The following is a 12,289-nucleotide window of genomic DNA, read 5'->3' on the forward strand; positions in this document are numbered from 1 at the left end:
AAGGTTTATCAGGGAGAGCTTTTAGCAGAGAGAAATTAGTTTTAACTCATTATTTTTTTTAATATGCTTTTATCAAGGAATAGTCCTAGAAGGTCAAGTGTTCTTTTTAGGTTATTTTCTTTGAAATTTTTTAAGATAGATAATTTGAATGACAAAGTTATAGTTACAAGTACATTAAGAAACAAATCCTGTAAAAAATACCATTTTAACCTCTAATATTTTAATTTAACTTTTAACATCTATCTTTTTTGTAATTAAGGCTGTTGTGGTAACTGACGGAGAGAGAATATTGGGCCTTGGAGATCTGGGTGTCTATGGAATGGGAATTCCAGTAGGAAAGCTTTGTTTATATACAGCTTGTGCTGGAATACGGCCAGATAAGTGCCTCCCTGTGTGTATTGACGTGGGAACTGACAATGCAGTGAGTTTAACATTTTCCACCTTCTTATTTGTCTGCCAGTTCTTTGTTAAGAAAATTATTTCTTTTGTATTTTTTTTCTAATTGATGAATAAGATTTTCCAGGCATTATATATTTTTGGCTCTGAATTATTGATTCAATTTAGCTTAGCTACTGTTTTTGTAGTCAAACTAAACATATCTGGTATGATAAAGTGAAGTGCAAGGCTACCAAAGAGGTTTTAGGAAAAATGGCAAGAATTTTAGTTTCTTATTAATTCATTTAATCGTACATTTTTATATGGAAATTATGTAAATAAGATTATTTTTTATACTGTTTGTTTTCTTTTGTAGTCACTCTTAAAAGATCCATTTTATATGGGCTTATATCAGAAAAGAGATCGCTCATCCCGTTATGATGACCTGATTGATGAATTTATGGCAGCCATAACTGACAGGTATTTAATAAAATTGCAAGGTATTAGGGAAAAATTACTAGGTTGTATGAAGGGGGCTTCCTGTTACAGGTTAAATTTAAGTTTATTAAAAGTGGCAACAAAACTTTGTAAGATAATAATAACAGTATTTTATGTAGCACATTAAGGTTTGCAGGGTGGTTTGGAAGGTTTATATATTTCATTTGTTCCTCACAATGATTCTATGAGGAGGTGCTCTTGTCCCTGATTTTAAAAAACAAAGTTGAGATTAGGAGATTAGGGCTGAGAGAATTTACTGACTTACCCAGTGTTAACACATCTAGGAAATGTCTGAGGTGGTATTTGAATTCAAATCTTTGTGCCTCACAAGTCCAGAGCTCTGTGCATTGTATCACTTAGCCAGTCTCAGGATGATATTATAGCTCACTTGTAGATAGTACCTTAAGATTTCCAAAACACTTTGTTCACAAGCACTCTATGAGGTAGATAGTGGAATTATTGTCCATTTTTTCAGAATAAAATGGTGGTTCAGAGCTATTAAATAACTTGCTCAGTGTCACACAATACATATAGGAGCCAGAATTTGAACATTAATCTTTCTATAAATCAATTGATAGAATGTTTTTAAAGAAGAGTTTTCAGTTTCTGATTAAGAAAGCTAGAGAGATTACATTTTAAAAGAGCATCTTAATTCTTTTTGTTTCTTGATTAAGCCAATTGATAAGTGAGAGATATATAATCTTCTCTATAATAGGCTTAACCCTTGTCTAATGAGTATTCTGTTTTTATCTTTAATGTGCATATCCTGATTCTAAAAAAAAATTTCTACCTGGAAAACATATTGAAGCAAATTGATAATTTACTAACTCTGAATTTTAGGAGCTAGTAAAATATTGATTTGTTTTCTTAAATAATGAACCTGAGATGTTCTCATTACCTTTAGCAGCTCATGCCAGTGTTTTAGCACCTTGAGAGCTGAGAAAATTCTAACTTGGAATTTCTTTTAAATCTCACATCTTCTTGTTCTTCAGGAATTTGAGGAGTAATGGCACAACATTCTCAGATAATTCTTCTTTTCATGTACAATTTATCACATCAAAGAACCTCAATGGCTTTTTAACCTTTTGTCATATGGGCTTAATTGCTCTTTTTTTTTTTTTAATCTACAGATCCATTCCTATTGGGATCCTTGATTCAGTATTAATTTTGTTGCTTAGCTTGTGTAAAGCTATAATCCCTAGATAATTTTCTTTTGTACTTATCTCAAGCAGCTCTCTTACCTTATGTTTTGAAATCTTGATCTCAAGATATTACCATTTTCCATTTTTAGTTTGAACTTCCTATTATACTCTTTACTGCTCAGGCCTAGACAATTATTGTATCTACTAATAGATTTTTATTTCTATGCTATTTTTAAAAATCTCATCTATGGTTTTGTTGGTATAGGGAATTCCTAGGATAGAAATCTCCTTTATTGATGCCTACTGGCAATTCTTTTTCAACATGGAGTTTTAAGTAATGAAAGATTTCAGAAATAGGTCTTGGAGTAGCACCAGATCTTCTTGACTCCAGGGTCCTTTGTCTACAACATGCTTCTAGAGCTTTGATACAAAAAACATGAGGCTAATTTAGGTGAAAGCAACGAAAATAATTTAAAATGTCTTAATTATACTTTTCTTGAAAGATTTGGATAGCCTTATTTGAAAATAGATAACTTGTAGAATGATTTGAAATATCTTCAAGTTAGTTTCATTGTCTATTTGAAACCCTTGCTGAATACTCCGACCCACATTAATCTCTTTCCTTAGAACTCTTATAATACTTAATACATTTCACATTGCTTTGAATTCTGTTATTTTTCATATTTATATACCATGTACAAAATTGCATTTTAAGTTTTTCAAAGGAAGAGCTTTTGGGAACAATGTCTTCAGGCATCTCTTAAGTTCTTTCACAATGCTGTATTTTAATAGATCTTTGAATTGGTAACACTTCTTAGTCGTTATGATGCCTAGTGTGATTAATGAATGAGATTATGGTTATAAAAGTATTCAATAAAGAATTGTTGTGATGGAAAAGGAAATAGCAAACTAGTTCAGTGTACCTTTGCCAAGAACACCCTAAGTGGGATCACGAAAAGTCAAACACAACTGGAAACAATTGAACAACAAAAATAATTGTTTTGAAGAATATAATGTAATATCTTGGAATATAAGCAGTTTTAAAATGACTAGCTCAATTATGTTTGGGTTTTGCTCTGATTTTAGATATGGCCAGAACACACTTATTCAGTTTGAAGACTTTGGAAATCATAATGCTTTCAGGTTTCTAAGAAAATATCGAGAAAAATATTGTACCTTCAATGATGATATTCAAGGTAAAATAATTTCAGATTTTATTCCTACTTTAAAAACAAAAACCACTTTTAAAATGTGCTCTTCCATGTTAAATCATGTGGTGGTTTTTTGTTTATTTGTTTGTTTTTAATAGGGACAGCCTCTGTGGCACTATCAGGTCTTCTTTCTGTACAGAAAGTAATTGGTAAACCTATCTCCGAGCATACTGTCTTGTTCCTTGGTGCAGGAGAGGTAAGTTCTTTTAATTGCTTTTTTTTTTTTCTTTAGCTATGAAAATAAAGATAGGATATTAAAAATTATATAAGACTACATAGAAGTCATGATTGTATAATATATAGAGAGAATATACAAAATCAAGTGATTTTGCAGATGGTCTTTGAAATTACTCTGACATAGACCTGGAGAGACTTGCACGAACTGATGCTAAGTGAAATGAGCAGAACGAGAAGATCATTATACACAGCAATAACAAGATGAAATGATGATCAATTCTGATGGATGTGGCTCTCTTCAATAATGAGATGATTCAGACCAGTTATAATGATCTTGTGATGAAGAGAGCCATCTACACCCAGAGAGAAGACTATGGGAACTGAGGGTAGTTCACAACATAGCATTTTAACTCTTTTTGTTGTTGTTTGCTTGCATTTTATTTTTAATTTATTTTTCTGGTTTGATTTGATTTTTCTTATGTAGCAAAATAATTGTATAAATGTTATGCATATGTTAGATTTAATATATATTTCTACTATGTTTCACATATATTGGACTACTTGTCATTTAGGGGAGGGAGTGAGGATGGGGGGGGGTGGAATTGGAACAAGGTTTTGCAAGGGTTAATGTCAAAGAAATATCCATGCATTTATTTTGAAAAATGAAAAGCTTGAATTCAAAAAAAGAAAGAGAGAATTGCTGTGACTAAAAAGCCTATTTTTCTTTGACTAAAACTAGCCTCTCTGAATTTAATTAGGCTTATTATCAAACAAGACAGAGTTTATCAGTTGAATCCATACTCAAAGCCTGTTCAGCAAAGCAACATCTTCTAGATCTTCTACTCTGTTACCCTAGTCTTTGTTACTTCAAGATTACTTGTCACAGTGAGGTATCAGAATATGCAAGTACAAGTATATGTGTATATAAACACATATGTGCTATCTACCTGAGTAATTTATATATTTATCTTAATGTCTAGATAGCTACATACCTCGTGGCATCTATACATAAAATGAATGGGCATGTTTCATAGGAAACTGGCTTTTGGAATATTTATGAGGGGGAAATCTATATTGTTTTTGATACCAATAATTGGTGATGGATATTGATCTTGGATAAAATAGTCTTTATGGAAGTTTAAGGACTATATTCTTTGATTTTTGATGTTCAAATTTTGTTAATCAGGCTGCTCTTGGAATTGCAAATCTCATTGTTATGGCCATGATGGAAAATGGTATTTCAGAAGAAGTAGCACGAAAAAAAATCTGGATGTTTGACAAGTTTGGCTTATTAGTCAAGGTAAGGTTTCAATTGAAATTTGTGTAGCTAAACACTTTTTTCCAGTAATATTTTAATGTTTGATTTTTTTTTATGTGTGTGCTAAAAAAAATCTAATTTTCAAGTATTATATCTTAATATCACAAAACCATCTTATTATTTAAAATCAATGTAGTTTCCATTATGACTATTCTAGTCCAGTGAATAGAAAAGGCATGGGATATAAATTATAAATCTGTTCCTTGACTCCAAACCTTTTAGTGAGATCCCGATACCACGTATTCATTGTTTCCAATTATCAATTGTTTCTGGAAGTTTACTATTACAGGAAAAAGGATGTTTTATTTTCATTTGATTTAATGATGCTTTCGAAAATATATATATATATTTTTAACCAATGGCATCTCTTTCTAACATATACTATGAAGAAGTTCCATGGGTCAAAATGGAACTTCTTGAGTTTGTCAAAGAGTCAGGCACCCCAGAAGCATGTGATGAATGAGAGTCAAGAAGGCTCTCAACCCAGCTCTGAGGAAGCTTCTGAACTAAGTCTTGACAAATTTGGAGTCAGGAGTTTGAGCTAAGCAGGGAGCAGCCACATAAGAGGATTTCGGATCAGGCAGGATTCATTTTTGAGTTGATGAAAAGACAACAGTATTTGTCTATATCACAGTCAAGGCAAAATGTTAAGCCATGGTGCCACCTCAGAGATGTTGGTATTGGTTTTGCTGAGATAGATGATGGTAATGCTTTTCTTTCCCAAAATTCCTTACAGTCTTTCTCTTTCCTAAAGATTGCATTCCTGTGAATTATTATGTATTTAGTACCTATTCTGTGCTAGGTACTGTGCTAAATTACTCTAGGTCTAAAAGGCAAAACCAAGGACCCTGCCTCTACATTTTAATGAGGAAAGTAATGCATAAATAACGATGTACAGACAACATATATACAGTATAAATAGGAAGTAATTCCAAAAGGAAGTCTTTAACTATGGGAGGTATATGGGAAAGACTTACTCCTATAGAAGGAAGGATTTGAGCTGAGTCTTAAAGAAAGCCAGAAGATGGAGGTGAAGATGGAGAACACTCCAGGCAGGTGGGGCAACCAGTCAGAAGACTTAATTGAGAGATGGCAAGCCCTGAGGGAAGAACAGCAAGAAAGAAGGCCATTGAGTATGCAGAGGGTGGAGTAAAGTGTGAGAAGAAAAGAAATGTGGGAAGGGGATGGTAAGGAAAGGATTTTTTCTAGACTGTGTATATTTTAATTTCTTTTTTACTGTTCACTGGGAAAGGATAGCAATAGAAGAGAGGGATAATAAATGACTCTAAAAACCAAATAGAACTTCTCTAACTTAAAAGAGCACTAAGATTTTTGAAAGCACACTATATAATGAAATGCTTAAAAAAAAAAAAAAAAAAAAAACAACCAAAAACAAATACAGTTCTACTGAATCTAACACTTTGCCTGATAAATCCCATTGTATTTCTTTCTGACTGAGAGTGTATAGAATTCTCAGGTCTCTAAAACTCCCTCTCAGTCAGCAGAAATTAAGTGCAAATCTCATGCTAGAAACTGAAAATACAAGTAAAAAAATAAAGAGTTCCTTCAAGGATCTTACATTTTATTGGCAAAAACAAAATTTGCACATATAAGTAAATTTAATATATTTACAAAGTACTTTGGCAGACACAGATGGTAGGAAAAAATGGGCTTTGAAGCCAGGAAGACTACAAGTTTCAGATAAGGCACTGACCTGCAGTGATAAAGAGTTCATTCCACCAAGAGTTTCTTGTCCTTGAAATTGCTAAGGCCAAGACAATATCAGGGTGTCAAAAGTCAAGAAAGTTTTTATTTAGGAAGTGATGGACATGCCAATGATTCCAAAAACAAAGGTGAAGAGATAGTGATGTCTAAGCATGATGGGAGATGGGATATTGTAAATCAGAACAGCAAGTTTAGTTGGAACAAATAGATTCATGAAAGAGAGTAACCTACAATAAACTAGAAATGTCTCCTAGAACCACATTGAGAAGCATTTTAAGTGCCTAACAGGAGTGTGTATTTGATCCTAGGAACAACTGGGAAATCAGTGGAACTTCTTTTTAGCAAATGAGTGATGTAGTCATAGTGGGATTTTAGGAGAATCATTTTGGCATCCCTGTGGATGCTATTTAACAATGTAAAATAGATTAGAGGGAGAAAAAACTTAAGGCAAGGAGCTCAGTAGGATGATTTTGCAATTCAAGCAAGAGATAATAAAGCCCTGAACTAGATTGTTAACTATGTGAATGAGAGATGGGGACATGATGATATGGAGGTAGAACTGGCAAGATTTGGGAACTCTTTGGATATGGGGGGAATGAAAGGTCAAGGAATTTAGAATTTAGAAATTGCAGATGTAGGTGATCAAGTATAGAAGTGTTTGCCCTCAAAAAAGTTGATTAGGGAGAATAGATTAGGGAAAAATTTATTGGGTTCTATTTTGGACAGAGTTAGATTAATAGACTAGGATATTTAGTTGAAAATATCTAATCAGCAGTTTATGGTACAATATTAGAATTCAGGGGAAAACATGGATCATGTATGTGTAAGTTCAAGAATCATCTGCATTGAGATAATTTAATGACCAGCCAGGTAGGAGAACACCCAAAAGAAGTGTCACACAAAATAGGAAAGAGCATTCAAAAGGAAGAAAGCACATTGAAATACTGCAGAGAAGAGGATTAAGAGAAGTGATGAGATCTGGTAATTACAAATTAATAACTTTGGAGAGGTGAGTTTCATTTGAGTGAATCAGAACTAAGTGAAAAAAAATTGGCGGCAGTGTGTAGATGGCTTTTTCTAGTGGTTTGGTTGATCAAAGAACTTGTCTGGGATATATTCATGCATGCATACATACATATGTGTGTATATACATACGTGTGTATGAGATCTGAACATATTTGTTGCTGTAACCTAGGAATGACCTAGTAGATTGGGAGAAATTAAATATTAAGGAGAGGGAGGAAGATTGCATGATTTGTCCCCTCAGTTCTCTTTCACCACGAAAAACACAGGTGGATGAAGGTAACACCACTGTTGTTTCCCTACAGATATCTGGTTTCTGCCATAGCTCTAACTCTTTGCTGAATTTGTGGTAGAAAGAGATGTGGGTAGAATAAAATAGCTATGAAATGCCTACGACTAAAATACTCTTATACTTGACTCTTCTTGTCTCTTTTAAGGCTTATAAAGAGGAAGTATGGAGAAATAAAGTGACAGCCTCATCTGGGTGTTGTCTGGTGTTAAATGACTACTTTCCCTCTTCATCTTTCCCAACTCCATTAGCCTTAAACTGTAGAACTCAACTAGGATAAATTCCAGTCATTTAGCACTTCCCTTGTTGTACAACTAACAAATTCCTATCTCTTACTCCCCTGGTTGCTGTAATTTAACATAGATATCTGTCAAAAGGAAAGTCCTTTTTACTTTATCTCTTATATCTGTCCTCAGCCACATCACTCCTCATTCCCCATTCTCTCTTATAACTTTTATCTGTCTTTTTATAATAAACTTCCCTTTTTTTTATGTCATCTTTTCAAACTCTCTTTTTTTAAAGTTAGGCTTAAACCTAACTTTTTCCAGTCAATGCTTCATTTTTTATCACTTTTCCTAAGGCTGGTTGCTCCTTCCATCAACACACTGGTTCAGAAAAATCATATTAGAGATAGTTCTCACTATAGAAAACCAGAGATTACACAAAGCAAGAAGAGCATATGCCATACTAATTTCATTTTCTTATTTTGATAGGATTATTAATTGAATAGAGGATATACGCATTTATCTAAATCTCTGTAAAGGTTCTCATACTTTTGTTGTGGGAAAAAAATGAAGCGATGTATATTAAGCAGTCATATATTAAACAGCTGGATACATAACTGGTTGGCCTCCAATAGTAGTTTTTAAGTCATCATTAATATAGCAGGGTGTCTCCAGTGGAGTACCCTAGGGCTTTGTGCTTGGTCTTTCACAGTGACTGGGAACATGACAGGTGTTTTCTGGAATTTGAAGGACTGTCATGTCTAAGAGGAATTAAACTTGTTTAACTGAAAGCAGTAATTGAAAGATTTGGAATCTTTCCAAAAGTGGTACAACTTGGCTCAAGATAATGGGATACTTAAGATTTGGATTTTAAGATTAAAATTCTAAGATTAATCACCTTTCAGCTATATTATAGTATATAGGTTCACCTAGATCTGAGATTCCTTCCAACACTCAGAATCTGTGAGAAAAAACCAATTTATTTTTGCTGTTATTTCTGACTTTTCGTCTACCATTTCTTAGCCACCTCTCCTCAGATATCCATCCTATACAGATTCTGTTTACTGTCATGTTAGTTTTTTGGGTGGCTCTCCCTTCTTTCCCAAAGAGTTCATTCACTAGCCTGCCATTTTTCCTCCATTTTCCTCCTTGCTCTCATACTTGGTCATGTAAATATTCATATTGATATTCCTTTGATTTATTCTGATTTTTAATTCATTAATCTATTCATATTCCATGATCTATGTCTCTACCTTACCTTAGCTGCCCATAGCGATAATTACATCTTAGCCTGACCCTTATTAAATATTTTTTTTTCTGACTAAAAACTGTTTCTTGCCTTTCCATCTTTCCCTCTGCTCTATTCTGCACTATTCCTTCTTTATCTATTCTTTTTTCTCTCTCTTTTTTCTTTTTTTCTGAGGCTGGGGTTAAGTGACTTGCCCAGGGTCACACAACTAGGAAGTGTTAAGTGTCTGAGCAAGTCCTCCTGAATTCAGGGCTGGTGCTTTATCCACTTCGCCACCTAGCTGCCCCACTTTATCTACTCTTTATCTTCCCCAAGTGTTAGACTGTTTTCCAGTCCTACTTCCATGTCTTACAGATGAGAAAACTGAGGACAGTACCCAGATAAAAGTTGGATATTTGTTGACTCTTAAGTTTGCTTCTACCTGTTGCAAATAATTTTTTTTTAGAGTGACTTTAGTATTTTTAGATCTGTAGTGCTAATCAGTGTAGAAATGTTCTGCTATTTCTTCTTCTGAATACTTTACCTGTGTTAAATATGTGTTATAAAACTCCTGACTCTTCCTTCACTTGTTTCATATAGTAAGTACCTTAACCATTCACAGTTAAGCTTATTCAGTAAGCTTATCCTTTACCCCTCAGGTCAGGGGGAAAGGAGTATAACAGGACACAATGCTGTAAGGGGGAGGGGTGTATGTGCATGTGCATGTGCATGCACATACAACATAGAAATTCCGGATCATTTGACTCCAGAGCCACAGATTGAAAAGAAAATGTTATTTTTCTGTAAATCTTTTGCTGCTAAGTAGTTGTACATATTACACTAATACAAAACATAACATTTTAAATGACCCAATTTTAATTGTTAAAAAATGTTAATTTATTCAATGGTCCAATTACAATATGTTAAAATATTTTACTCTCAATTACAACATTACTTTAAAACATAGGCTTTTTCTTATCCCTATCCCTTGACATCATTTAGAAGGACTTTAGCATTAATTCTATGACCTTTTCAATACCTAAATATCTTGACTTAATAATTTATTAACTCTTGTGACAAATTCTCTACCTCATTAAAAACAGCATAACTTCATTATCCTACAAAACTGTACTGTCTCCATTATCTTAAACTTCAAAGTTCTATCCTTAACTATGGACTTGTCCTTCCACCTCTCATATTCTCTTATCCACAGCAAACATTTGTTTTCAACCATAATCTGTGGAATAGAAGATAAAGAGAGCAGTCTTAGAAGTCAGAAAGACCTGGTTTCAAGTTCTGAGTTTGACACATATTGTCTGTTAGATCCATTACAAGTCACTCAACCTCTCAGAACTGCTCCAGAACATTATCTTAAATATAACTTACAGAGAAAATGCTCTCCTGTATTGATTGATAGATGTTTTACCTGGATTTTTCCTGTACCAATCAAATCACTGCTCCAGTACCTGTGCCCATAATTAACTCTCACTCTTTTTCTGTTTTAGTTTCATTTGTCTTCTTAGAATCAGTCATTTTAATAATTTGCTAATCATCATATTTAAAAGCATATTTATATAGTACTTTAAGGTTTACAAAGTACTTTCCTCATAGCAATACTGTTAGGTAGATAGTTGTTCAGTCATTTCAATCACATGTAATTCTTAATGACTCCATTTGGGGTTTTCTTGCCATTTTCTTCTCCAGTTTATTTTATAGATGAGGAACTGAGGCAAACTGGGTTAAGTCACTTGTCCAGAGTCACATAACTAGTAAGTGTCTGAAATCAGATTGGAACTCAGCAAGATGAGTCTTAAATGTGTCAAAAAGAGGCCACGAGATTGTCTGGGTCAGATGGATATGTAATTGTGATATATTAAATAAAACAATAAAGATTTTTTTCCCCCCCTGAGGCTGGGGTTAAGTGACTTGCCCAGGATCACAGAGCTAGGAAGTGTTAAGTGTCTGAGACCAGATTTGAATTTGGGTCCTCCTGAATTCAAGTCTGGTGCTCTATCCACTGTGCCACCTAGCTGCCCCCAACAAAAAAGATTTAACAAAGTAAAAAAAAAAAAAAGTGTGTTTATTTCCTTTGTTCAATTATATTTATTTGTCCCAAAGGAAAGCTTTACATGGATGCAAGTAAATAGGTAGTCAGTGGAAAGTGACTTTTTTTTTTTTAAGGGGAGGATATCAATAAAATATTTTTAAAGTAATTGGAATTATTGCATATATCTGTAAGACAAATGCCAATATTTAGCTCAATGATAAGATAAATGATAACCACATCTGTTCTCTCACCTTAGAATTCCTCACATTCTTAGTTTTCTACTTTTCCAACCAATCATGTATAACTCCTACCCATTAATTTTTCAAGTCCTATCTCTGCCAGCACAGAGAAAATCTCAGAATCAAGTTAACTTTATTCATTATATTTATTCATTCAGAGTAGCACAGTCTATGGACAACTGGCCTCAAGTTCAGAAAGACATAGGTACAAAATATGTGCTAGTTTTGTGCCATTAGGCAAGTTATACAACTTTTCAATGCCAAAGGCACCTAAGACTGTAAATTATAGAGCAAGTGCTGACTTACATTTGTAGAGGCACTTCCTTTATATATGTGTAGTAAAGCAGGGAAGGAATTATTTCATTGTTTTTGTGTTTTTATTCCCAGTACCTAGCACCGTGCTTGACAAGTATTAAGCATATAATAACCACTTGTTGATTGATTGATTGTTTGAATCAAGAGAACCTGGATTCAGAACTTGGTCTAATGCTTTCTGCTACACGTGTAATGGACATTTGGAAAGTAATTTAACTTCTCTGGATTTCAGTATCTTTTTCTATAAAGAGAATTTGGGACTAGATAACCTCTGAGGTCTCTTCTCTCTGTATTTGTGATCTTCTAAGATGTTTTTTCTTTGCTCTTCTCCCTAACAATGTTGTTATTAGTCCTTTGCTTGGAACTTTGAAGACACAGAGAGGAGAAAAGAAAGAGGAAGGGGAGAGAGAAGAAAGAAGTGTTAGAAATACTTTGCAAAAGTTTGTTCCTTTTCTGAAACAGGGGAGCAGGGGAAAAT

General features: G+C 33.7%; 1 protein-coding gene across 1 annotated transcript in view; it reads left to right on the forward strand.

The window, feature by feature from the left end:
* Positions 1–12,289, forward strand: part of ME2 (malic enzyme 2) — a 66,119-nt gene that overhangs the window by 27,556 nt on the left and 26,274 nt on the right. Inside the window, exons 6-10 of the mRNA XM_074279379.1 lie at positions 260–421; positions 752–855; positions 3,102–3,211; positions 3,325–3,422; positions 4,590–4,703. Of these exons, the coding sequence (XP_074135480.1) occupies positions 260–421; positions 752–855; positions 3,102–3,211; positions 3,325–3,422; positions 4,590–4,703 (588 nt within the window). The remainder of the gene's footprint in view (positions 1–259; positions 422–751; positions 856–3,101; positions 3,212–3,324; positions 3,423–4,589; positions 4,704–12,289) is intronic.

The sequence above is a fragment of the Sminthopsis crassicaudata genome, chromosome 1 (assembly GCF_048593235.1).
Source record: "Sminthopsis crassicaudata isolate SCR6 chromosome 1, ASM4859323v1, whole genome shotgun sequence".
NCBI lineage: Eukaryota > Metazoa > Chordata > Mammalia > Dasyuromorphia > Dasyuridae > Sminthopsis > Sminthopsis crassicaudata.